Source organism: Eublepharis macularius, chromosome 12 (genome assembly GCF_028583425.1).
Source record: "Eublepharis macularius isolate TG4126 chromosome 12, MPM_Emac_v1.0, whole genome shotgun sequence".
In the NCBI taxonomy this organism is placed as follows: Eukaryota; Metazoa; Chordata; class Lepidosauria; order Squamata; family Eublepharidae; genus Eublepharis; species Eublepharis macularius.
Window position 1 is genome coordinate 17,859,197 of NC_072801.1, and position 27,118 is coordinate 17,886,314.

General features: G+C 44.7%; 1 protein-coding gene across 2 annotated transcripts; it reads left to right on the forward strand.

The window, feature by feature from the left end:
• The first annotated feature begins 1,138 nt into the window (after nucleotides 1-1,138).
• Nucleotides 1,139-26,031, forward strand: RRN3 (RRN3 homolog, RNA polymerase I transcription factor). 2 transcript variants are annotated; one of them, XM_054994824.1, is made up of 18 exons: nucleotides 1,139-1,264; nucleotides 2,485-2,587; nucleotides 3,189-3,245; nucleotides 4,363-4,452; nucleotides 4,536-4,665; nucleotides 6,849-6,908; nucleotides 8,144-8,207; nucleotides 11,441-11,510; nucleotides 12,200-12,298; nucleotides 13,444-13,524; nucleotides 15,251-15,368; nucleotides 16,464-16,594; nucleotides 17,981-18,111; nucleotides 19,042-19,226; nucleotides 20,765-20,873; nucleotides 22,166-22,318; nucleotides 23,858-23,945; nucleotides 24,909-26,031. In XM_054994824.1, the coding sequence occupies exons 2-18, from the start codon at nucleotides 2,495-2,497 to the stop codon at nucleotides 25,062-25,064; spliced, it is 1,815 nt and encodes a 604-aa protein (XP_054850799.1). In that variant the 5' UTR covers nucleotides 1,139-1,264; nucleotides 2,485-2,494; the 3' UTR covers nucleotides 25,065-26,031. The 2 variants fall into 2 exon arrangements, with proteins under 2 accessions (XP_054850799.1, XP_054850798.1); XM_054994823.1 differs by lacking the exon at nucleotides 1,139-1,264 and adding an exon at nucleotides 1,463-1,662.
• The last annotated feature ends 1,087 nt before the right edge of the window (nucleotides 26,032-27,118 follow it).

Here is a 27,118-nt window from a genome sequence, read left to right on the forward strand (position 1 = left end):
ATCAGATGAAATATATTGCTTTTATTACACAGTTCTCTAATTCTGTAATCCACTTTTATTGCATTATTTGTTGTATGTATTAGGCTGAGTTTTATTGCATCTGGGAGAGAAACATTCCTTAGAAGGTGTTTGCTTATAGCAACCCCACATGGTTGCAGATGGAACTGCTACGATAGCTGCAAAGGGGTAAAATAGACAGAAATTGTAAACAGCCACAGGGGTCAATGGGGGGGGGGGAGATCCCTAATTCCAACCTTTAGATCCAATTGAAACAAAGTAGACGAGTTCACCAGAATTCTTCATTGCAGGTAGTATGTTAAGCAAAAAAAAAACCAAAGCAAAATTAGGATGGGAGAGAATTGGGCATCGTGAACAGATTAAAAAATAAGACATTAGAACAAGTGTGTAATGACAATACGTAGTTAAAAATACTGTTTCAGGGACTTGCAACAGAAACCAGAGTGGCATAGCATGGTGTAGCTGTTAAAGAGTGTCTGATTAGGATGCGGGAGACCTCAGTTCGAATCCCCAGTCTGCCATGGAAGCTTCCTGGGTGATCTTGAGACCCACACACACACACACAGCCTAACCTGCCTCAAAGAGTTGTTGTGAGGGTAACATGGAGAAGGGCAGAATTATATAAGCCACCTTGAGTCCCTACTGGTGAGAGAGGTGGCTTAGAAATAAAAGTAAGTAGACGTTAAACAGTATTTTAAAAACTGCAACGCAGATTTCCAAAAAAACCAGCACCAAGACATATGAGAGCAAGATAGGTAGCCGTGTTTGTCTAGCAGTAGAAAAGAGTCAAGAGTCCAGTTCTAGCTGTAGCTGAAGAAGAGCGCTGTGACTCTCGAAAGCTCCCACCCTACCTCAAATGTTGTTAGTCTTCTAGGTGCTACTGGACTCTTGCTCTTTCCTACAGATGCGAGCACGGCCTGCCTCTGGGACCTCGGGCCCGGGAGGCGCCGTTCCGCACAGGCGCTTCTTCGTCCCTCGCCCTGCCTGTGGCTGCGGGGGCTTCGCCTGCAAGAGCCTCGCCGAGGTTTGCGCCCCCTGGCCGGGCACGCGTGGCGTCGAGAAGCGGCCGCGCCGTTCCCCTTCCGGGTCGCTGCGTCAGAGGAAGAGCCGGCGGGAGGGCCTGGCCTGCGGAGCATGGAGGCGGAGGAAGCGTGGACGGTCCCGGGAGAAGCGCAGCAGGGAGCGCGGCGGGGCAGGCCGCGGCCAGGACGGAGACCCTAAAGCGGGAGGCGGAGGCAGAGCGGAGGTGGGTGGGTGGGCGGGAGGGAGAGCGGGCGCGGGGCCGTCGCCGGCGGGGATCCGCTTTGGACGCGTCTCCCGGGGAAAGGGCGCAGCAGCGGGCAGCGCTGCAGAAGGGCTCGGCCCCGGCAGTGCTGCTCTGGGGGGCCCGAGGGCTTCATTCCGCAGGGGACTTGGGCTGAGCTGGGCGGCAGAGCGCCAGCTGCGCGCGCAGAACGACCCGGGCTCCGTCCCGGGCATCAGATCGGGGACGGCGGCGGAGCATCTCCTTGGCAGGCAGAAGGTCCCGGCTTCAGTCCGTAGCACCTCCAAGGCAAAGGGCCCAGACCACGTGGAAGACGCGGAGAGCCGCTGCCAGTCAGAGCAGGCGATACTGACCTGGATGGACCTATGGTCTGATTCAATGTAAGGCAGCTCCCCGCGTTCATGTAGGGGTGGTGTGGAAAGACCCATAGGCAGCATCTCCAGTGAAAGATCTCCAGTAGCTGCTGCTGTTGAAGACCCCTCCCAAAGAGCCCCTGCCAGGCTCCAGTAGGCATGGCTGGGCTGGGCAGACCGACTCAGTCGGAGGCATGCTATGTGGGGAGGGTTCAGCTCAGCAGTGGAGCATCTGCTTAGCCTGCAGAACATCTCGGGTTCAGTCGAGGTATCTCCAGTGAAAGGATCTCAGGTGGAAGATCTTTGGCAGCTAGAGAGGCTCTGCCAGTCAGAGTAGGCAGCCCTGAGCTACACAGACCAGTGGTTGGACCTGCTCTAGGGCAGCTTCATTGTTTGCTCTCATAAGGGAAAGCGCAGCAGGCATAGTTCTGTAGGTGAACGCTTGGTTTGCAGGCTGCCAGGCTCGATAGCCAGTTAAACAAAGAATCTCAACTAGCAGGGAATGGGAAGATTTTTCTCTGCTAAAGGACCAATCCAGGGAGATTATAGAAGGACAGTTGGTGTAAGACGTGTCCATAAATTACCATAGGGGAAAGAGCCATGGCTCAGTGACGGCGTCCATGCTCTGGAGGCAGAAGGATCAAAGTTAAAAGCTGTTGGAAAAATCCTTTCTCACTCATGCCACCTAATCCCAATTACGTAATTCTTCCCAACAAGAAGGATTTGGTGGCAACAAGGATTTGGCGGCCAAAGAGTGGTTGCGTTTTATTTTCATGTACAAGCCAGCAAAACCAAAAAATGTCCTAAAATGTTGTTTTTATTTTGTAACGTTTTGTTTTGCCATTTTAGAATTTCTGACATGTTGGCCGCAGATGAATTTCTGAGGTCGCCCCCGAGGAAAACAGTTCGATTTGGTGGGACATTGACAGATATTCTGTTAAAATATGAAAAGGTAACGTGTCTGTGCATCATTGTCTCTGTTATATACATGAGGATTGCAAAGGGGTAACCATGTTAGTCCGTCATAGCAAAATAAAACAGGAGTCTGATGGCACCTTAAAGAATAACAATATTTATTTCCACGTGTGATTTTGAGTCATCTCACTTCTTCAGATATGTGGACATCATGCAATCACCCCATTCTTGTATATCTGCCCTGTGCACCTTGAAAAAAGAATGGAGTATGAACGCAGAAAACTCAGAGACAAAAGTGTTAGGGTTTAAATTTAGGAAGTTCGTTCTCAAGAGATCAACCTCTACGGTATTTTCTTTTCTTCTTGGTGTCTGCAAATGTGTTTGTGCTGTTCAGAGCCAAAGAAGAATTGAGGTCATTGAATCTAAAAACAGATTTTGCTTGCTACATTGTCAAAGTTACATATGCTGCAAGAGAATTTTATCTAGGATTTCAGACAGTTTTCTAAAATTTCTATCCTGTTTGAGAGGTAAGGATGCCTGAGCTGCCTTTTTAGGCCTGATCAGCAGTGACAGTGTTAAAAGTTCATTAAGACAAGATTGCCAGAATTCTCCTTAACGCTCTTGTTTTCCTCTCTTAGGGAGAGACAACTGATTTCGATTTGTTGAAGCATCAGCTGTCAGATCCAGACATAAAAGTAAGGGATTTTCCACCAAAGTATCTCCATATCCTTGCAATTTAAGTCTCAAGAGAATAAAATGTATGGAGTGTCCATTTTGAGTTTTCTGTATGGCTTTAAAAAAAATGCTCCAACAACCTCTAGGTTACTTCTCAACACAATTTGGCGGACTCTGCTAAAGGTAGACTTCATGGTTATGAATTGCATTTCTAGGGATTACTTTCTTTTTTCTTGGTAGAGCAAAACGGCTGTTTGAAAGAGAAATTTTCTTTCTGGTGTCTGTTGCATTCAGTATTGATTGTAGAGATGTTATTACCGATACTCCTTTAAGGACATTTTTTTTCATCCTTTTTGGAAGGAAAATTCAGTAACACACATTTTATCTCAGGCTTTGTGTTTGTGGGTCTGAGGAGGTAGAGCATGTTACTCAGTTGCCCTTTATAAATAACCAACCTGGGAGCATGTTTCTTGACAGCATTCTACAGTCATTTGGTGATATTTTATTCGTACCATACCTTAGGTTAGGTTAGGATGACAGTCTGTGACTGGCCCAAGGTCACCCAGCAAGCTTCCATGACAAAGTGGGGGCCAGAGTGAACCTGGCTGTGCCAGAACCTAGCCTGGCACACTAACTGCTATGCCACACTGGCTCTCACAACAGACGAGTCGTAAAGTAAATATGAACTCTCCTTGCATGTGATTCTTTGTTGCACTGAGAGCTAGAAGTTTTGAGTGTGCATAATGTCTCATGGGATGTTGTATGTTTTTGATACCTACTTAGTAGTGTGTTTAAAAACATTTAAAATTGCTTTGCTATAATTTTTAAAAAATGTGTAAGGGAGGTCTTGTAGCAGATGTAGTATAATTGTACAAATTTGGATGTGATGTGCTTATTTTATTGTATTTGGATTGTGGTGGCGGTTGGTGATAATCAGTAAGCTCCTTTCCCCCCACCACCCTGACAGATAATTTGTTTAAAAATGCATATAAATTTGTCTGAGGACAATACTACACATAAGTAGTCTTACAGAATGACTATTGCTTATTTTTAAAAAATGCCTTCAGTAATAATGTTTTGGAGTTTTAATCATGTTCCATTGTTAAAGGAAAAAAATATATTTTTTTTTATTTTCAGGATGACCAGATTATTAATTGGCTGCATGAGTTCCGGTCTTCTGTTGCGCTGCTGACAAAGGAGTTTGAGCAGCTAGTCAGCATCTTACTGGTAAGAATGTACTGATTGCGGACGATATTCTTGCTGGCCCCTTCTATTGCATGTTCTGACTGCTTGTCTATACAACAACGCAGAAAGTACCATGGCTCCAAAGAAGCAAAGTTGTGGAGGAAGAATACTTGGCTTTCTTGAGCAACTTGGTGTCAGCGCAGACCATCTATCTTCGGCCGTGCCTCGCTATGATCGTCTCACACTTCGTTCCCTGTGAGTTTTTCCTCCCACTGTTATTATTGTTGGAATACGTGTGTAGGCAACTTCTTGAATCTGATGGGTGCTTTTTTTTATTGACAGTTACAGAGTTTATTTTTACATTGCTTATCCTTTGGTTGTTAAACCAATTTAAGCTGGAACCTGTCAGTAATTATTGGGGAGGAAAGAATTTGGAAATTCTGTTTCATCCCCACCCCCAGGATTTTATAAGCTCTCAGGGACTTTGTTCCCCTTAACTGAGAGCCAGTTTGGTGTAGTGGTTATGAGCGTGGCACTCTAATCTGGAGAGCCGGGTTTGATTCCCTACTCCTCTGCTTGAAGCCAGCTGGGTGACCTTGGGTCAGTCACAGCTCTCTCCGAGCTCTCTCAGCCCCACCCACCTCACAGAGTGTGTTGTTGTGGGGATAATAGTAACATATTTTGTAAACCGCTCTGAGTGGGCATTGTCCTGAAGGGCAGTATATAAATCGAATGTTATTATTATATTATTATAACTCAGCTGTACTCAGCATTCTCTGTCTCTGGGAATGTATTCAGGGCTCATTTGACCATTTTTGCCCCTTTAGGCTAGTTTGTGTGTGACTTGGCCTGGATGGTTCAGTCTAACCCGATCTAACCTGATCTTGTCAGAGCAGGGCTGGCTTTGGTCAGTATTTTGGATGAGAGACTACCAAGGAAGGCCAGGGCTGCTGTGCAGAAGCAGGCAATGACAAACCACTTCTGAACATCCCTTGCCTTGAAACCCCCTACAGGGTCACCGTACATCGGCTGCAACTTGTCAGCACACAAGGGAAGTTTACAACGTCATCTTTTTTTACATACCTGGGTAGTACCTCAAGTATGTATAGACCCTTAACTTCTCTCTGAGTCGCTTGGTTTTGCTGCTTTCATCACAGAGGATTTGCCATTTCACTATTAGATATAGTGATTTGAACTGTGTTACAAACCATTTTCTTAGATCCAGAGGAGTTAGCCCTGTTAGTCTGTGGTAGCAAAATCGAAAAGAGTCCAGTAGCACCTTTAAGACTAACCAACTTTACTGCAGCGTAAGCTTTCGAGAATCACAGTTCTCTTCATCAGATTCTCGAAAGCTTATGCTACAGTAAAGTTGGTTAGTCTTAAAGGTGCTACTGGACTCTTTTCAAAACCATTTTCTGTGTGATACATTTATTGCATAATGAAGAACCTTATCAAGTAAGGTTCTTCCCATTTTAATTTCTGCCTAAGGCAATAGCTGTATGAGCAGTACTGGATGGATGGATAGTGATGGGTTGTGAAACTCTCTGTCTGATCATAGGTGATCATTCTCTTTTGGTCTAACCTACTTCACAGGATAAGTCCTATCCTATCCATGTAAGCTACTGTAAGATCTGTAGAAGAAGGGTGGAATAGGCTGTGAAATGAAGACGTGCACTTCTTATAAAGATAACTGGAATATATACTAAAGATGTTAAAAGCCAGCAGCCAGCTACTGCTAAAAGGATTCAGGCCCTTTTGGGTAACGCTGTCCCCTAATACCACTCAGCACATGCCAAGAACATGCTGGCTGATGTCTGAACAGCTGCAAAAATTGTTCCATGTTCTTAAAAGAATTTCCAGATGTTTCTTGGACAGCATGAGAATGTGTTATTTGAAGCAGGGGTGGTGGGTGTGACAAAAATCCCAGCAACCCCAAATCTTCTTCAGGTTCCCATTGCTTGACACAAAGCATAAAAAAGTAAATGGTAAAAAGCAGTGAGAGCGCTCTTCATGAAGGGAGTGGTGGGGCCTGCCTGCTGCCCCCTCTTCCCCTGGTGGCCCTGACTGTAGGGAGCTTTTGTAGCAACAAGTTTTCCTTCTCGTGTAGAAAAATATATACAGAACCCATCTTAAAACTGGATTCCAAACCCCAATGCATTTAGTGGTTCTGGAGTATGAAGTGAACTGCCTCTACTGCCCACCCATGATAAAATTAAATTGTTTTTATTACAACTTTGAGAACATTTCCTTAAAAGGTTGCCAGAGGTGTCTCATATCGGGAAAATGCCATTGTCTGTCACCTGGAATGCAGCACCACTGGTAGTGCTGTGGGAGTTGGCAACAGAAGTTTTAGGTAGCGTCGTTATCTGAAACCTAGCTTGACAAGGTGACTCTCCTTTTAAGTGGTGTATTTAAAAAGGGGTCCTGTTTCCTACCAGCTCGAATCACCGTTCAAGAGGGTGATGTGGAAATTTCAGATTCAGACGACGACGACGAAAGTGAGTGGTGATGTTGTTTGTATTTAGTGCTCAACTCTGTTGCCAGACAGTTTTGTGCGGTAAGCATAATGTACTTTGAAACTAGCATGGTGAAAACTGCAAAAAATGGTGTATGAATGTATTTAGGACTGAGGAACATGTGTGAAATGTACCTCTCTTTAAAATCTGTGGGAGGTTTGGTTTGGGTCCAGTAGCGCCTTAGAGACAACCTAGATATACAGGGTATGAGCTTTCAGGAATCAAAGCTCCCTTCGTCAGATACAAGGAGCGGAAAAAGGAAGGGATCTTTGTAATCCAGGGAGAAGGTGGGGGTATTCCAAATTAGTGTCAGGAAGATAGCCATAATACATGTTGTAATTAGCTTGCTAGAGCGGGGGTATGTACGGAAAATTAGCATCTGTAGTGTGAGAAAAAAAATCTGGGAGGTTTGCTGTCAACTCAAGTACCATTTGGATTTTGTCCTAAAAACTATTGGGTGGGGGGTTTGCAGGCAGCAGATCCCAGGTTCACTCCCTGACATCTCCAGTTCAAGATTCCCAGGTAGCAAGTGATCGGAATGATCCTTCCTGTGATCTTGGAGAACCACTGTCCATCACAGATGATGCTGAAATAGATGGACCAGTATGTAATACAATTTGTACATGCTTATTTGTAGGGTATGAGTCCAGTGGCACCTTCGAGACTAACAAAAGCTTTCCAGAGTCAGAACTCTCTTCTTCAGATGTCTGGTATCTGAGGAAGGGAGCTCTGACTCTCGAAATCTCATACTCTGAAAATCTCGTTGGTCTCTCAGGTGCCACTGGACTCACGTCCTGCTGTTCGGCTGCAGACCAACACGGCTACCCACCTAAAACTATGCTTACTGGTGTTCGTATTTCTTGGGCTTTCTGAGGACATCTTGTTGCGGGTAAAGATCTGCTCAGTAATTGGGGAGCCTTTTTGATGAAACACAGAATGTGCTCAGACCTGGGACCGTCTCCAAGGCAAAGCGGATGCTCTATCACTGAGCCACGGCCCCACGAATGATAGTAAACTCTTATTACAGTAATTTGCACCTTGTTTCTATCTGACTGGAGGCCTGCAACTCAAGTACGTTAGATGGAAATATTAAAGACCAGAAGAACGAGCAAAGCTGCCTGTCTTGAGAAATGGAAGAAACGCACCTGTGAAATGTGCCTGGTTTGCCGTGCGTCGCTTGCTATGAGGATTTTGATTGTTTTTTTCAATTCTTGTAGATGTTACCAGATCCTTTAACACGTGCCACAGAGCGTTGCAAACAGTTGCCAGATACGTCCCTTTGTAAGTCCCGACAATCTTATTTCGCTTGTCACCTAAGCTAATGCGTGTCCTTGTCTCCTGCCAGTAAATTGGAATTAATTATAAAGCTTTTAGAGCCACAAGGCTTTTTACAAAGGCTTCAAGAAGCCGAGCTCTTTAAAATGGTCAAACATCTTGCATTTCAAAAGATAATAAACACAGTCAGATATTCCCAAGTGACTTTTCTGTAGGTTACCTCAGGGCTTTTTTTCTGGGAAAAGAGGTGGTGGAACTCAGTGGGTTGCCCTCAGAGAAAATGGTCACATGGCTTGTGGCCCCGCCCCCTGATCTCCAGGCAGAGGGGAGTTGAGATTGCCGGCAACCTCAACTCCCCTCTGTCTGGAGATCAGGGGGCGGGGCCACCAGCCATGTGACCATTTTCAAGAGGTTCCGGAACTCCGTTCCCCCACATTCCTGCTGAAAAAAAGCCCTGGGTTACCTCATCGGTATTCCTGCTCTAGGATGTTTCAATCCATAGGAAATAAGTAAAGAACCCCTTGCTGTGTATTTAAGAGCTTAGGCAGGATTACTTAACATGGGTTATATGCTGCATAACGGATGGGCCGTCTCTTTGCCCCGCCACTTAAGTTGCTTAAGGAATGCTGGAAGTGCTCCCTCCACCATTTCAATGTCTGTTCAGTGCGTGGAGTTTTCTTACCAGCATATCCAGGAGAGTGAATAGGAAGAAGGCTTTAAAACAGGGTGGATAAAAATCAATGTTTTTTTTTAAAAAATAAAAAAATCGGATTTTTTAAAATTTAAATCGGATTTTTTTAAATAAAATGCTTTTTGAGGAAAATATATTACCATCCAAAGGTTATTCCATCATGAAATAAAGATTAGTTTTTAATTATGTAGAATAAGGCTGTATATGTTTAATTTTTTTGGTAAATAAATTCCATTAATCCATTCACAATGTCATGCTCTTCCAGAGGTTTTTGTAAGATTATTGGGCAGTTTCTCTGCCTACAAGATATTATCACAGATGCTTGGTTTTGCAGTTCTCAAAACTGAATTTGTGTCAGCTCAGCAGAGATCACATGCCTCTTCTTCACAGCAAAAATGTTATAACATGAACAGAGTTGAGAAAAAGACCTTAATCCTATTGTTCTACAAACCTATGAAGACAGAATCAACCCCTCCAGTGCTAAGTTTCAAGAAGTTCAGTGAATAGAAACAATATTTTTCTGATTGTTTGGAGTGGAATAGATCTGCACAAGAAGAAACTAAGTGTGAGGAGGGAGGGGCAAGCAGTACAAAATGAAAGTGAAACTTTTTGAGCACAATACTGCACAAGTCTTTGGATCTTTTGTGCGTATGACCTGAGGTTTATCACATTCTTTCCTTGGAGGAAGAAACCTGTAATGGCAGCAGGCCGTAAAAGAGACCCAGTTTGGGAATACTTTAATGAAGTTCCTTTACCTATCGGTAAGGCAGGCATCTACTTGCATATTAAAGTTATACCAGCAAGAATTAGTCTTTATGTAGAAAACTATGATTTAAATCAAGCCTTAATGACTAGTGATTTAAATCGTGATTTAAATCAGTTTGATTTAAATCAAATCCACCCTGCTTTAAAATCAGTATGATCCGTCTTCTCTCTACCTTTCCTTAGAATGTTTTTCTGTAAATTTCTTTGGAGCCTTTTACAAGCTGATGGAGTCTTGTGAATCGCACCCCCCCTGCAGCGTTTCCCCCTTTCTTTCTTGGTTTCATTCTCTCCTACCTGGTGTTCTCTCCACCCATCAGGTTTTTCTGTCTTCTATGTGTTCTTCTTTTCTCGCAAACATCTTCTCTCTCCCACCTATTTTTGCTCCTTTTCCCTGCACTTCTGGTCTTCTCTCCTTCCGCTTCCGCCCCCCCCCCATTCACCCGCCTGACCAGTTTGCTCTCCTCCGTCCTCCTGCCCATTCACCTTCCCAGTCCTGCCCAGTGTAATGAAGAAAGGGGCTTAGAAGCAGACTTGTGCAGGAGGCAAGGCGTAGCCCGCTTGGACTTCCTCCATCATCACCTTGAGGCGGCCGCAGTGGCAGCCTAAGATGCTGTTCTTCTCCCAACCCATTTGTGTGATGTTTGTGCACGGAGAGTGCCATGGTCTGGTTTTGGCCTCCCTGGATAAACTATGTGCAATGATTTTAATCTTTTTTGAGTCTTGGCCGCTGGCATCCCTCTGTAGTCAAGTCCTCTCGAACCCCACAGACGGTTTCCTTTGTCAGAAACACTAGCATCTGTGCAGGCTGGTTTCTGGTTTTCAAAAAATCTCAGCGGTTATTGCAAGGCCCAGTCAGTGGATAGCATTTTGTTCGCATCATTAAGAGAGTAGTGAAGTCAAGCAATCAGTATCGAAAAGAGAGAGACAAAATGTAATGATTTTTCGTACGTATATTACTCGTTTACTTCATTTCTCCACGATCCAAAATGGCTTATGTTGTTCTCCTTTCCTCCACTTTATCCTCACATCGATCCTTTAAGGTAAATTAGGCTGCGTGTGTCTGTGTGGCTAGCCCTGGGTTACCCAGTAAGCTTCCATGGCACAGTGGGGAGTCCAACCTGGGTCCCCCCATCCTAGCCTTGAGAGCTAAACTACACGAGACACCTGATGTGTCAGGTTCCCGCAAGTTTACCTGGGAAGTGTAGTTCGGCCAGCAGCAGCAGGACCAGAAGGACGGGAGGGAAAGAGTCAGCGAGGGGAGCCCAAAGAGAGCTGAGCCCAAAGCTGACAGACGGCTAGCCGCTGCCACCGCAGTTGCTAGATTCAACCATCCCTTCTCACAGAGAGGGGAAGGAGACTTGAGCTTCCGAGTTCGGACCTCTATGAGAAGGGATGGTTGAGTCTGGCGACTGCGGTAGCAGTGGCTAGCTGCCTGTCAGCTTTGGGCTTGGCTCTCTTTGGGTTCCCCTCACTGACTCTTTCCTTCTGGCCCTGCTGCTGCTGCTGCTCACCTGAATACACTTCCCAGGTAAACTTGCGGGAACCCGACACGTGTTCGGTATCTCGTGTAGTTTAGCTGTCACACTCGAACCATTCCATCTTGCTGGCTCTGTATGTAATAGCCACAGCCACCCATCTCCCATGCGCTAATATTCTAAAAATGGGCTTTTTTGCAAGCCGTGGTTAGAAGGGCTGTTTGAATTTTGTTCAGCATTCACACTGATTCTAAAACTCTGTCTCTCCCTCTCCCCACCCTTTCCATCTCCCTCTCTCTGTATTGCAGGACACCCCAATTTCTTATGCCAGTGCTAACAGAAAAGTTCCCCTTCGTTAATAAATCAGAAAGAACTCTGGTAAGAGAGTTTTGCCTCCTTTTTACTTCTTTGTTTGCTGTTAAAATATCCTGCCTTTTCTTGGAGCTCAAGGTGGTTTATAAAGCCGTTTTAAACACACAGAATAAAACCACTCCAAATAACCATCCTCCTTCCTATATAAATACCTGCCGCCTACACCCTGTTGTGGCGATTCATGTGGCTTTGCAACGTCTCTTAAACATTTCTAGAGTCGGTGCTCCCCTACATCTCCTCCGGGTGCCGCTGGTTTGCATTGTGTAGCCTAGACACAATCTCCCTTTGGGTCCACGCCATATCAGTGCTCTCGAGAACTTGCCTACCGGCAGCTCTTCCAACTCAGAGCTCTCTAGTCCTGCGTGATGGCAGTTTTGTTACTTCACTGGAAAGGTCGGTGGAACTCTGGAAGCCTGTACCAGTTTGTCCTGCAGCTCTGGTGTTGTGGGAGACGTGAATGAAGAAGTTGCTGGCCCCTGTTGCAAAAATACCGCCTGAAGGGCGGTATATAAATCGAATGTTATTATTAATGTTATTAATATGCATATATGCGAATCTGTAGCCTGCCTCTGGAATCGAGATTAAAGAAGCTGCCAATGTTGGTACTTAGGTCTTGGATAGTTTTGCAAGCATGAGAGGTCCCCCCCACCCTTTCCAGAAAACAACTCTTCCTTAAATTACTATTTGTGTTACAGCAATGCTATGTACACAACGTGCTGCGAATCAGTGGCTACATCCCAGCGCTGAGGCATGACATTTTGGAACTGGTGACTGAAAGGTTGTTAAAGATTGATGTAAGTATAGAGTCTGGTAAGTTGTTGCTTTGGAAAAGACTGCTTTGTTGCCAGGCTCTGTGTGCATGTAGACCAAGGCCATGCTTCTTTGTAGATCCTCCTGGATCTATCTTCAGCCTTTGATACAGCTCTGTACTGGATTTCTGCTTCTTTGCACATTTCTGCTGTCCTACCCTATTGTATAATTGAATGTCCCACCCAATGTTCGTATTGATTTATACTATATAATCAGCCTTCAGTCTCAGTGAGAAAGGTGGACAATCAAGAAATGAATGAATAAACAAGCAAGCAAGCTTCTGTGGCAAAGCAGAGAATCAAACTGGATCTCTCAGGTCCAAGTCGAACATCCTGTTCACTACACCACACCAGCTTTCGCTCTAAAAGGCAGACTGTTTAAAGACAAGCTAAAAAGTTCATTTCCAGACCCTTGTTTGCAAAATGTACATTTTCAGTCAAATGTTTTTCATTGTTTCCTATTGTGAGACGATTGTCTTGTTCAAATGCCCAGTGTGAAAATTTGTAAGCAGTGAAGCTGAGCCAAGAGGAAAGGGGAGCACAAAGGTAGACTCATACTTATGAAATCATTTGCTCGTCATGCAGATGTTTTTATTGGGGGTGATTATGATTTAACCCTCAGCATTCTCTAAACCTCTAATCTCCTTGTGGCCCACTTCTCTTACACTAGGAAAATTGATGCAAACTGTTCTAATCTAGTCTGAACGGAATCTGAATGGTCCTGATACAGTAACCGTGTTGAAGCTAAGCACAACTGGGTTTGGTCGGTATCGGGATGGGAGACAACCCTGCCTTGAAGAGAGGGTTGACATATGAATAGAAATATATTAATGTTAAAAAGTGGACATTTACGCACACATTGGATAATGCACTTCCAATCCTCTTTATAGATCATTTGGAACGGATTTTTTCGTGTGCAGAACAAAAAATCCACCTCAAACGATTGATAAAGTGCATTGCAAGTGCATTATCCAACGTGTGCGGAATCAGCCCATGATTTGCAATTAACTTACAGCATTCCTGCGTTGAAGCTTCCATTTGTGTGACATGTTTAACCCACACCAGAATTAGGTTTGTACTGAGGTCCATCCATCTTTAGAAATACTCCATATCCCTACTGTTTGCAACAGGTGAGTGCCCCGAGAAAAGATATTGAAGCTGCTGAAGAAGCTGAAAGTGATGAAGCCTCCGAGAAAGGACTCTTTGACATGGTAAGCTTGCTTGGCAGTGTTAATTATGAACATCAGAAGGAAGTTTATATTTATGTGAATTTGGCAATGGATGGTTTTAGCAGGAACACCAGAGTGAGTCATGTGGTTTTATGTCACACGGATGAAACTTGAGGTCATTGGTTTGGTGGAAGGAGGGGATGAAAAAACTGGACTAGATAAATACAACGTTCAAGCATCTCTGCAACTCAGGCCATTAGACCCCCCTGAGTTCAGTAAAACTTTTTTATTGGGTATAACCTGCTGTTGAAGCTGGGCAAGAATTGGCTAACTGGTAGTTGATAGGGGTGTGCACCGCCAAAAAAATTGGGTTTCCCGATTTGTTTTACCCGAAGTGGGGGGGGGGAATCTGGAACTGCTAGAATCCCGAAGCGGCAAGCTGCTTCGGGATTCTGGTATTTCGCTCACATTGGTATGCTCCGTAAAGATTCGGAGCATACTTAAGTGAGGGGGGGGCAACCCCCCCACTTACCTGGCAGGCAGGGAGAGGGGAGGCCGATCAGCTGGGCGGCAGGAAAGTGCAGAGCTGGCTCCTGCGGGGCCCATACCTCCGCCGCTGCAGTGGCCAGCTGGGCGCCAGGAAGCACAGAGCCAGCTCCTGCGCAGGGCCCGCGCCTCCTTCTCGTCCGGTGCAATGGCCAGCTGGGCAGTGGGGAAGAGCAGAGCCAGCTCCTGCAGGACCCACGCTGCCTCTTCCGCCGGTGCAGTGACCAGCTGAGTGGTGGGATGCACAGAGCCAGCTCCTACGGGGCCCGCACTGCCTCCTCCACTGCCGCAGCGCCCAGCTGGGCAGCGGGGAAGTGCAGAGCTGGCTCCTCCAGCCCTTCCTGCCCCTCAAATGGTCGCCGTAGTGGCCATTTGAGGGGCAGAAAGGGTCTTCTCTGCCTCCTCCATTGCTGCACAGCCCCAAAGGGTGGTGGGGAGGGCCGAAGCAGGCACCTCTACCACCGCACCGCCTCCTCCGGGCCTGCAGCGGCACTGCAGGGCAGCAGGGAAGGTCGGAGCTGCCTCCTCCGGCCCTTCCTGCTGCTGAAATGGCAGCCACGGTGGCCATTTGAGGGGCAGGAAGGACCTTCTCCGTCTCCTTCTCTGCTGTGCAGCCCCACAGGGCAGCAGGGAGGGCTGGAACCACTGCACCACCTCCTCTGGGCCCGCAGTGGCCTGCAGGGTGGCTGAGAAGGCCGGATCCGGCAGCATGAGGCCCCACATGGTGGCAGGAAAGGCTGGAGCCACCACTGCCATGCCGCTGCCTCCACCACTGCAGCAGCAGAGCCAAGGTAAGTGGGGGGCTGGGACTGTGGGTTGCAGGGTTTGGGGTGTTTAAAGGGCCCTGCCGCTTCCAAGCAGCAGGAAAGGGGCCCTTTAAACTTCAGCTGGCATGCGGGGGGATTTCCCCTCGCTTGCCAGCTGATAGTTTAAAGGGACCTGCTGCTTGCAAGAGGCAGGGAAAGGGCCCTTTAAACTCGGCCCCGAAGCTTACTGAAGCAACCCAGCATGCTAGCCCCGACTCGGGAATCATGAATCTTTACAAATCGAGTCCAATTTGGGTATTTTATCTGAATTGGAAACCTGAAACATACACCCCTAGTAGACCTTCACCTTTCAATAGAGCCGAGGTTCTGACTTGGACCTCAGAAGCAGGCTTTCTTGCCCTCCTCTGTAAACCTTCATGTTTGAATTCTTTCCCCCTAATATTCTATTTTAACAGGATGAAGATGAGGAAAGCAGAGAGAAGAATGACCTGATGGCTCACCCAATTGCAGAACGCCTGGACATACTGATGATTGTCTTATTTTCCTATATTAAAGACATCTGCCACATAAATGGTAATGCATTTGTTTCTCATTCTGCTAAAATTTTCTGTCTGCCACCCTGCTGACTCCTCGTTGTCAACCTGAGCGTTATTTTATTTGTAAAATTTGTATGCCAGATTTCCATTTTTAAAAACCCTCCAAGTAGTTTTCAGACACATCGAAATCACCATGTAGTGGTAAAACACGTCACTAAAATAATGAAAATCTTAATAGAAGATGAAAACCAGTCCCATTTGCAAGATCTAGAAACTCTTGTTGAAAGTTCAGGAAAAGAGTATGGACTGGACTGGTGCCTAAAAAATAGTGAAAAAAGTATTTACAGATCTGAGAGTAGAGGAGAGTTCTAAAGATGGGGAGGGGAACACTACAGAGAAAGCCTTGTCAGCTGTCGCTGCTCACCTAACCTCAGCAAGTAGAAAAGAAGGATCTATGGAGAAGTATTCTGTAGGGGTTTCCCCCGCTGGCTATCCCTGAAGAGCATGGGTTCAACTTGTAGGAAGTCCAGAACGAATGTGGGGAGAAGCTACGGTGAGACGCCGGTGTAGAAGGCAATAGGAAATGCTTCTAGAGAATGTTGGTACATTGCTTTGTTTCGTTAGTTGGTCACGGCGTGGTTACTTTGTTTCCGGTTCTGTAACTCTTGATTCGCTCGTTCTTTTGGTGTAGTGGTTAGCATGCAGGACTAGGATCTGAGAGACCCAGGTTCGAAACCCCACCGTGCCATGGAACTTTGCTGGGTGACCTTGGGCCAGCCATATGCTCTCATCCTAACCTACGTGATGGAGTTGTTGTGCTGATGAAATGGAGAAGGGGAGAATGTCGTAAACAGCCTTGAATCTCCATTGGATTAAAAAGGAAATAACTGAAGGAATAAAAGAAGGATGGAAATAATTGAATATTCTTAATGGCAGCAAAATTTAGGGCATTGTCATGTTCCTAGAAGCATGTCCTGCCGTTGAAAGATGGTTGATGGATAAGAAGATGTGTTTTTCAGCTGTTACAGTATCCATTCTTGCATTCAGTAGCAAAACCAATTAGGAAATCAATAAGCAATCAATTCTTTTAACGGTGCAGCACAACACCATGGTAACAATTTTTTGTTCTTAGGCAAGTTTGATATTGGGAGGACAAAGGACTTGTATCGAGATCTGGTGGCAGTCTTTGATAAGCTCATTTTACCTACCCATGGCTCATGTCACGTCCAGTTCATAATGTTCTACATCTCTAGCTTCAAACTGGTGCGTATAGTTAGATTTTAAGCTTCCCTTTTTGTTTGTTCCCTTTAGTAGGTGGCTAAGGAGACGTATCTGGTTCTTCCACCCCTTCTCTGACTGTTTGACAGACCACCGTTGTGATTTTTGCTTGGAATAAAGACTGATGTTTTATTCAAACATCATGCCAGACCACAGTTAAGGAAGTCTTAACTCTGAAGTGGTGTGAGATCTCAGTTGACAAACTGCTTTATTATTGACCAAAGCCTTGCCTTGTTTCGGTTTTAGATTTCTGGTAGACTCCAGATTTCTACAATCCAAATTCTATTGCAGTGTTTATTGGACATATTATCCTGTTGATTGTATCAATAGTCTGTTTAATCTGCCTTGAGTCCCAATGAGACAGGTCACAATGATAAATAACGTAAATAAATAAATATAAGATAAATGTTACATTCCAAATTTGGTACAATGTGATTTTTCCACTTCCTTCCCAAAACGTCACCAACTTCCCTTCTGTTTTAATGAAGGACTTGTTTATGACTGCATATCTTATCAAGATAACAAAGAAAAAAATCGTGAAACCTTACTAAATATAATATTTAAAGAGAGAGAAATAAGTTACAATAAAGTGCTCGTGCTGGATTATCCATATGTTGTAAACATATTTCTACACAATTATATAAATATTGCACAAGTCAAAAAAATAAATAAATCAAAATCAAAAATTAAATTAAATCAAAAATTAAATCAAAAATTCCAATAAGGACGAATGAAGTGCTATGCCATCAATAATTCATTCGAATTCATCCCTGCTGGAGTTTTTGATTTATATGGACTTGTGCAATATTTATGTAATTGTGTAGAAGTATGTTTACAACATAAGGATAATCCAGTATGAGCACTTTATTGTAACTTAATAGCCAGGCATAGTACAATTGAAATTGGCGTCTTAGTGCAATAATTATGTTCGAATGTTGGTTATACAATTAGCACAAGGACTTAAAGACTTTTCAAGAGGTAGATAAGAGTGATGTAAAAAAAACCCTTATTCTGCTATTATTATCAGAAGTATGCAGTCTGAGTGTGATACATGATTTAAAAGGGATTCATTTGTGATAGTTCATTAAATTGGCTTAACTTATATCTCTTTGAATATTATATTTAGTAAGGTTTCATTTTTTTTTCTTTGTTATCTTGATATTGTGATATTCTCTTGTTTGTTGCATATCTTAGCAAAGCATAACCACTGTCCGCTCAGTATTGGTGGGTCTTCAGGGACATTTCTCCCAGTGCACAGTTGGATGTTTGCATGATGGTAACTACAGTGACCTCTTGGCCGTGAAAGTATCGTGCCAGAAGGCACCGTGTGTTGATGAGTTGTTGTATTGCATAAACACCGTCTCTCATTAGGGAATTGCAGAAGCCTTTGTGGAACACCTTTGGAAGAAGCTACAGAATCCAAACAATGCGGCAGTGATCAGGCAGGCTGCTGGGACCTACATTGGCAGTTTTTTGGCTCGGGCGAAATTTATTCCAGTTGTGTAAGTAGTCAGCCAAAGACCCGGATCTGTTGAATAATGGGGTATGCCGAAGGAAGCATGTCTTTTATTCTTGTATTTTATTTATTTGGCACATTTTTTTTATCCCGTCCTTTCTGCAAGTTGCTCCGGACAGTATACGTTGTTCTTCCCTCCTCTGTTTTATCTTCATAACAACCAGCCCATAAAGGAGGTTAAGTTGAAAGCGAGCTGGCCCAAGGTCACCCAGAGAGCTTCCATGGCAGAATGGGGATTTAAACCTGGGTCTTCATATCCTAGCCGATTACGCTAACCACTACACTATGTTCTTAGTGATATTGGAAAGTGAGTTGTCAATGGATGAATAAAAGGCATTTTTTTTAAAGCCCGCAGTTTCAATCTGTGCCACTTTCGACACACGCCAGGCCAAATTACATAACCAAACCAGAACAGCTATTCAGAAAATCAACTGCATACCACACCAGCGTGGTGGTGTGGTTACAATCCTGGGCTGGGATCTGGGAAACCCCAGTTCAAATCACCACTCTGCTATGGAAGTATACTGGGTGAGTTCGGGCCAGTCATCTTTTTCTCAACCTAATCTACCTCACAGGGTGGTTGTTGAGAGGATAAAATGGAGAAAGGGAAAACAATGTTTAAGCTATTTTGAGGCCTGATTAGGGAGAAGAGCAGGTATTAATCCGCTGCCTTGGTGGCTCTTAAAGGGTAGAAAGGCAGGATATAATTTTTTTTTAAAAGCTAAATAAATAACTTCAGAGAGTAGCCCTGTTGGATCTGACAAAGGGATCTTTGACCCTTCAAAGCTTTTATACCCTGGAAATCTTGTTAGTCTTTAAGATTCTACTGGAAATAAATAACTCTCTCAAAATTATTAGGTTAGACATATATCCTTATGAACATCAAGTTGTTTGTTTGTTTTTAATGCTGTTGCAGTACAGTGAAAGCTTGCCTGGAGTTACTTGTCAACTGGCTTCACAAGTACATTGACAACCAGGGCACTGGGTCCAAAGCGTTTTGTGACATTGCTGTGCACGGGCCCTTCTACGCCACATGCCAGGCTGTGTTCTACGTGGTTGTATTTCGACACAAGCAGATTTTGGACGGGAACCTGAAGAAAGGTGAGTACGATACAATCTTGAGGCAATTCCCAGTGTGGAATCTGTGCTGGTCTGCTGCAGCGAAAGCAACACCAGTGTCTCGTGGCGTTTTAAAAATGGATCATATCAGTTGTGCTGTATGTTACCACTTTGTGCATCTGTTTGTTCAGTCCTTTGATTTTATGTCCTGCCGCATGCTGTGGGCTTGCAGTGCTTCTTCCAAATGAATTTCTTTGGGGACCAGAGCTCAGTCCCAGGCATCTGTGGAACTCTGCCCTGGAATGGAACTCTGCCCTGGAATGGAACTCTGCCCTGGGAGCAGCAGGAGCTTCACTCCCGAATCCCAGATTTCTCTCTCCTCTCAAGCGGCAGCACTAACAGTTGTTAGAACCCATCAAGAAAAAAAGATGCATTTGATGAAACAAGCTGCAGTTCATGAATGCTTGTGCCAAAGGATGCCCATTAACCTTTATGGTGGCATTGTTCTCTGAGTCAAAGCAAGACATGTTGGCAGAGCTCATTTGAGTAGCCACGAGTTCCTGAATATCCCTTGTGAGAATCTGGGTTCCGATTCGTGCAGCAGCAGGGTGCTTGGAATGCAGTTCTTTGGAGTCTCTTTCCCCCTAGGATGGTGTCCCATTGTAGCAGCTCCCTCAAGTCCGGTGACTCTTCAGTGTTATCAGCACAGACACTTGTGTGGGTTTGTGCTTTTTGGTCCCTTTCAAGTTTGCACTTAAGTAATAACAACAGAAAAACTCAGTCCCTTGCTGGTGAGGCCTCTTCATGTGGTTGCATTCCAACAGGCTGCTTGTGTGTATGAACTGGGATCTGATGTACAGCTTATGTGCACTGAAGAAAAAAATCTCTCTCCCAAGGTAATCCAGTTTCTGTGTCTTGGAAAACTGAGTTGTGCAACTGCTGGTGTGTTAGGCACGTTCAGCAGCCTGTCCTATTGTCAGTAATTGTACTTTGTCATTCAGAGGGAGGGGCTGTGATGCTGGGAACTTCAGGGGGCATGTGAGAGAGTCTCTCTCTGTCTTTTGCTGCCTCTCTGTGTATGATAGATATTCCACTTTTCAATTTTGAGCTTCTTTGGATTAACCTGGTGATTCAAATAAGCAAGCTTTTCCCAATCCTGTGACGGCTGCAGTATGAAAACTGTCGTGTGCATCTACAAACTCCAGAAGTGATCCCGTGTAGTTTCAAAAGCTCAGCAATGAGTAGCTATATCTAGTGATACGCCCGGGTGGCATGTGACCATGTGAGCTCATCTCTGCCCATAAGAGCGCATTGCACAGAGAAGATTTTTAACCCACCCAGTTAACATAGTTTGCTGTAGAAATCATAGTTTTAGCCTGTGCCAGCTTATGGATAAAACACATATTTCTAGAGTCTCATGCACTGTGTATTGGCGCACTAGAGATCTGTGCACAGTTTTAATAGTAAGCAGTCGTCTCCTGTAATGTACACAGAGCAGCCCGAACTGTCAGCAGTGCTGTAAGAAAGGTGCACCCTTCAGAAGGAAAAACTCTGTTTAATTGTTTATTTTGGTTTTGAAGGTTTGGCATTCCTGCAGAGCTTAAATTTTGAACGCATCGTTATGTGTCAGTTAAACCCCCTGAAGGTCTGCCTGCCCTCCGTCGTGAACTTCTTTGCTGCTGTTAACAGGTCAGTGTTGCATGAATTTCCCGTGGATTTATACAGTCCTCTTGTTATGGTAAAGCTGTTTCGGGGAAGGGGTGGCTTTGAACAGAGAACCCTGGAGAGAGAGGGAGGTTTGGGTGAACCACTCAAAGCTGTACATCACGTGTTTGCATTTTTTGTAAATACATTAATCATGTCTATATTGGATCCAAACATTACGGTGGAATGAGTGGAGTGGTTCTTCTTCTACTTCTGAATAGGGTTCAGAATATTGCCAATATTGTCTTGGCAAATGCCAGGAGATTGGGAGAGGGTGGTGTTTAGAGAAGGCGGAGTTTGAGGATAATGTGATGTCACTTCCGGGGGATGCTCAAGGCTGTCTGCACTTGTCTCTGTTATTTATTATTTATCTTACTGTACTTTATTTATACCTTACCTTTTCCCCCAGTGGGTACCCACTGAGACTGCATAACTGGCCCATGGTCACACAGCAAGCTTGCATGGTGTAGTAGGTATCCAAACCCGGACCTCCCAGATCCTAGTCTAACAATCTGACTCCTACACCATTCTGGGCTCTCTGCTATCTTTACTACGGGCCAAGCTACAAGTGACGAATAACACTTGAACGGCAAGTGTATTTCTCCCTGTTCACTTGCCCTCCACTCAATCCACTTGCCATTCAAATGTCATTCGTCACTTGTAGCTTGGCCCTACAGAGACTAGAGGAAATTCCTAGAGTGTCACTGCTTAGAGGCTGTATTTTCTCCTACTCTTCAATTCCTCAGGGTCAGGAAATTGGGGCTGGGGGCACATTCCAGACAGCTGCATGGGAAGCCTTCTTCTGAGGTTTAAGCAGGTAGAACCTAGATAATCAGTGTTCTTTTGGGCAGAGTTTCTGTTGCTCTTTGTCTCTTATAAGGGCTACATGTGAAATGCAGCATCCAGCATGCCTGCCTGTGTGGTGGGGTGGGTGTTGTGTTTTAGACTGCATTTTATACTTGTTAATGTATGAAACTTTGCTGATAGAAAGTTAATGCAATAAGAAACAAGTAATGTGGGGAGTCTGTTTTCCCTGAGGTGCTAGCTCTTTATTTGCAAGGTGTTTTAACATGGAATATCGTTTCAAAAAGGCTTTCCCCACTTGCAGAATGAAGTGGTATTGCCCACTCCACCAGAGTGTGATGCACATGTAGAACAGAACTTTGAAGCTGCAGATCTGTTTTAGGCACTGGTTAATTGTCTGATCCCATGCCTCTCTTGCCTGTTTTCTCTTTGTTAAAAAGAGACTGACGCTGGCCTCCCTTGCTTTCTTACAGGAAGTACCAGATTGCTTTCTGCGACACCATCATTGAGAGGAACCGGAGGCAGGTTTTGCCTGTTGTAAGGAGCAGCAATGGGGGTGACTCTGTAGAGACCTGCACCAATCCCCTGGACAGCTTCTTCCCTTTTGATCCTTATATTCTCAAAAGGTATCTGTTTCCAGAAAGCGATGAACTCTGTCCTTCTGAAAGCATGCCACGCAAAGTTGCAAGAGGGATACCCAAACGTTACTGTTTTGAAATGGATTTATATTCTGGCCCTTATATTCTGCCTCTTCAAGGCAGCTTAAAAAGTCAGCCGGGAACTAAAGAGCAAGCCAAATTCACATAGCAGAAGAAAGTGGCCAATTATAGCAGACCGTCCACCATACTAGGTGGCCTAATTATTTATTCACTTCATTTGAAGGCCAACTTCGTTTGGTTTACAAAATAAGGAAAACAGACAGCAAAGATCTCTAATAAGCAATGCAGTGGGGGCCGGGACTGAAGAATTAAAAAAACTGCAAGCCGAAAGGCTACAAAATTATCAGTGCAGGGGCAAAAAGGGCAACAAGACTGTCTAAGGCTTGACATACATGGTTAATGGAGGAAGGATTACAAAGAGAAAAGACATTACCTTGCAGTAAAAGGGGGTGGCTGCAATATACTGCATATCAAGTTAATCAGGACATCCGAAAAGTTCTTTGAGAAAGAGCTGCCTTGGCTTGGTGCCGCCACAGTAGTAGGGGAAGGAGACAGAGAGATCTCCTGCAAGCGAAAGTTCTGCAGGTTTGGTGACACGGCAGAAATGAACCTGCCCTTTATCGGTCTTTCAGATTGCCGGCAGCTCATTGCAGGTGCTCTGAAGAAGATCTTGGTGTCTCTTTAAAAATGGCTTATATTGACCTATTGGGTTGGTTTCGAAAACTCTGTATCTTTCCTGAAGTTCCCAAAGCAATTTCTTGTGAACATCCGTAGACAGGACTGAAAGGGATATGATTTATGTTATATGTTGGTGACACTAACTGGATGGGCATAGAGAGCGGGCAACGGATGAATGATTGAACATGAAAAGTAGACACACACACACATGGTTAATTTAACTTCCCCCAGGACTTGGAGTGGTGGTGGTGGAGAGTACCATCAAGTCATTCTTGACATATGATGACTACTGGTGGGGTTTTCATGGCAAGAGTCTAACAGAGGTGGCTTGCCATTGCCTGCCTCTGCAACCCTGGTCTTCATTGGAGGTCTCCCATCCAATTTCTAGCTAAGGCCAACCCTGTTTAACGTCTGAGATTGAGCTGGCCTGGGCTATTCAGGTCAGAGCAGACTTGGAGTACAAGTTTTAAAAAACTGCTGGAAAAGAATCCTAGGATTTAGGCCTCTTTTCCCCCATGGGGTGCAGGAAATAGTTTACTTTAAGTCTCCATTTACAGTTCAGAATATACTCAGTGCTTGTCCCTATGGCTTCAAAATGCATCTGACCTAAATACTTTTACTGACTATTTATATATACTGTACAGATTTTTAAAAAAGAATTATCTCAGCACATGGAAGTGCTGTTTTTGATTAAAACTTTTAAGCCAGGGAAGGTAATTCTAGGAAATGGGTAGGAAGTGTGTTATATAGCCACATTAGTTACTAAATTTATTGGTGGGGTTCCCCCAGTTTGCTCTCTGTTACACCCTATTGTTGTGTGTTTTGCAGATCAAAGAATATAATTAACCCTTTATACCAATTTTGGGAAGAGCAGAATGCAGAGGATCTCACAGACTCCGCTGACTCCGTCGCAGAGGTAAGGAAGACGTATCAGCCCTGCTCCTTGATGTAGAATCTCTTCACCATCTTGAAAGGTGTCTGGGTTTTCCTCCCCAGTGACGAACTTTTAGGGAGTGGACTTGGAACAAAAAAGATTAAGCAGCTCTTAATGTTTCCTAGTAAATAAAAGTGAGTGGAGTTCGATCAGTACGGTAAACAAAAGAAAAGTAATTGGTCATTCTGTTCTACAAAATACTAGAGCAAGAGTTCAACCACTGCTGATTCTACTACAAAGTTTCCTAGCCTTGAATCAGATTATGAGTGATGCTGGAGGACTTTTAGGGAGCAGGAAATTTTCTTTTTTCTGAGAATTCTAAATTGTACAGGTCTTTTACCGACTGCCTGTCCTGACATCAAAACCTTAGGGTCTGCCCTTCTCAGCTCAATTAGTGTCTTGCTGCCGCTGAAACACCATTCAAAATGCCCTCCATAAAGGAGGTTGGTGGGCAGGGAGGGACTGAGAAGGAGACTTCCTCCTGCTCGCCTGCGGCTAAATGGGATTGAAAATAGGCATTCTCCAGCTCAGGGGACAATCCAAACTGGAGAAAAATTCAAGGTCCTACCTAATGCTCACCTATGAGCTACCAAGGGTCATATTTGGAGTAGGGCTGTGCGCTTCGGGTTTCCTTTTCGGGTAAATTACCGAATTTCCCCCCCGCTTCGGGTAAACCCGAAGCGGGAAACCCGAATCAACCCTCTCCTGCACACCCCTAATTTGGAGCCTAGGGTATACAGATGACAGTAGCATCACTTGAATAGGTTCTGAAGCAATTCTTCGTTGCAGCTTTCTAGAGGTTTATGGCTGTCATTTTGCAGGGTACCTTTTGGATGTAACCGAGCATGTACATTGCCCTTTAAAAAAAAAAAAGTTACCATCACTTTGCATTTTGTGTTGCGGGATGTTGTTTTTAATAAAACGTTTTTGCATTTCTTTGTGTAGTGCAAAGGTGAAGAGGAAGATGACTTCTTGAAAGGCGAAACTCCTCAAAATGACGGTCTGATTGGCATATCTCCGGGCTCTTTTGATCCAGCTCTTCAAAGCCCGAACAGTTCAGTAGGTTCCCCCCAAGTAACTTCTCTGCAGCAGCAGCTCTGATCTCCAGAATCAAGGGGACAAAGTGGTTTTGAGGGCGAGAAAGTGTTTTATGAAGATCTCTTGGTCCATTTCTTGACCTGCCGATTTTCTTCAGTGCCATTTTGGTAGCAAAATGTATGCAGGAGCGTGGGTATTGTCCTACGAAGCACAATGCATCTGAACTCTGACCGAACTTAAGTTGTCTTCTACGCTGCAGCGAAGAAATTGTGGGGAGCAGCACTTTGACAGCTTTTCCTGTGTTTTGTTCTTGTGTTTTGGAATGCTTATTCTGATGCATAAATTAGACCCGGATTATGCTTTAGAGAACATCATGACTTGTCTCACGTGCCCCGCTGGGATTTCAGGTCCCTCCCCACCTGCAGTGCAGTTTCAAAAGCAACATTGCTTTTGCTTTCAGTTACAGCTGGCTACATTCAACTCCTTGTGTGTATCTCGAAGAGTTTTGGGATTATTGTCCCCCCTTAATAGAAGTCTGAGCCCACAATGAATATTGGAAAGCTATAGATCTGGTGTCATTATTGGTCTCAGCTGAGTCCAAATGCCGAATCCTAAAGTTTCTAGCAATGGCAGAGTAAATTATAGTTTATGCCATGGCTGCTAAAGCCAATCTGGAGTCTGGCAAGCGGAGAAGAGACGTCCAGATTTTGCTGCATTTGTTGAGAGTCCTGGGCTCATAGAAGAGGACCTGGGGTGTGCTTGCTATTTCATTCTGATCTGTTACTTCTCCAGATAATTCTGCCTCAAAAAAGTTAACTGATTTTTAAGGGAAATCATTAAAGGTAGCTCTTCAGAAAATACAAATGCAAACTCCAGTTTTGAATATTGTTTTGTTCTTACCTGCTGTGATTGGTTCCTTGTCCAATTACTTTTTATTGTATTTTTTGTATATTTTGGGTTGAAATTGGTTTTTTTTTTCCAGTGTGGTGTCTTTAAAAAAAATGTAAAATGGAGTAAAAACTAAAAGACACTGATGGATGCTCCCCTCTCTGCTTCCTTGATTTGGGTGGTTGAGCATCTGCTTTGTGTGTAAAAGGTTTCAAGTTCAGTCCCTGACATCTCCAGTTAAACAGATCATGAGCAGCGGTCATCAGCAAAGACCTTTGAGAAACATTGGCTTGGTATATGATTGGGGCGAGAGGGCCTGAGTCAGCATAAAGCAGCCTTCTGTGTTCATATGGTAATATGACATGAATGCTGTACTTGGTGCAGCAAGTCTGGTTTTGTGTGGTTTCGGATGGAGAAATTTCTTTTACACATCCTTCCTTCCCTATTACTGTTCAGTCAACCCCGTGGTCTTGAACAGCCACTAAGAGTGTATGTTTAGGTTGTTAATGGGAAACTACCCACATAATGATAGGATTTATGCAGTTGCTTTGGTATGTGTCCACCTTTCTATAACAGCAGCCAAAAATCTAGCAACCCAATATGTAACCGATCCATCTTCATTGCTCGGTAGCCTGGAAGTTTATCCGGCCATGGCGAATAGAGACAAGCCGCTGCAAAGCAGTCCCTCGTATCCCCGCACCGGCAAGACGGTGGGTCAGCAGATCATAGTCAACCATATTGAACAGAGCTGTAAGATCCAATAACACCAGTAGCGCCGACCCCCCTCGATCCAGCTGTCTACGAAGATCGTCTGTGAGGCTGACCAGGGCCGTCTCTGTGCCATGGCCGGACGGAAGCCAGACTGGAACAGGTCTAGGACAGAGAAATCCTTCAGCTGCTCCACCACCGCCCGCTCAATCACTTTGCCCAGAAATGGGAGGTTTGAGATTGGTGGTAACTGGCCGGGTCAGTGGGGTCCAAGGATGTTTTTTTCAAAAGAGGCCTCACCACGACTTCCATAAGTCGAGGACAAGTTAACAGTGGCCTCCAGTGGAACCAGCAGCCCATCCACGCTAGCTTTCACCAACCATGATGGGCAGGGGTCCTGCCAACCTCATCCTGAGAGGATCCCACTGGTAGCAAGGCAGAAAGGTAGGCAGTACTTGGTTAGATTTTTCTTAGTTTGGGGGACATGAAGGCCAGCTAAGCCTGAATGCCTGAGCCATCTT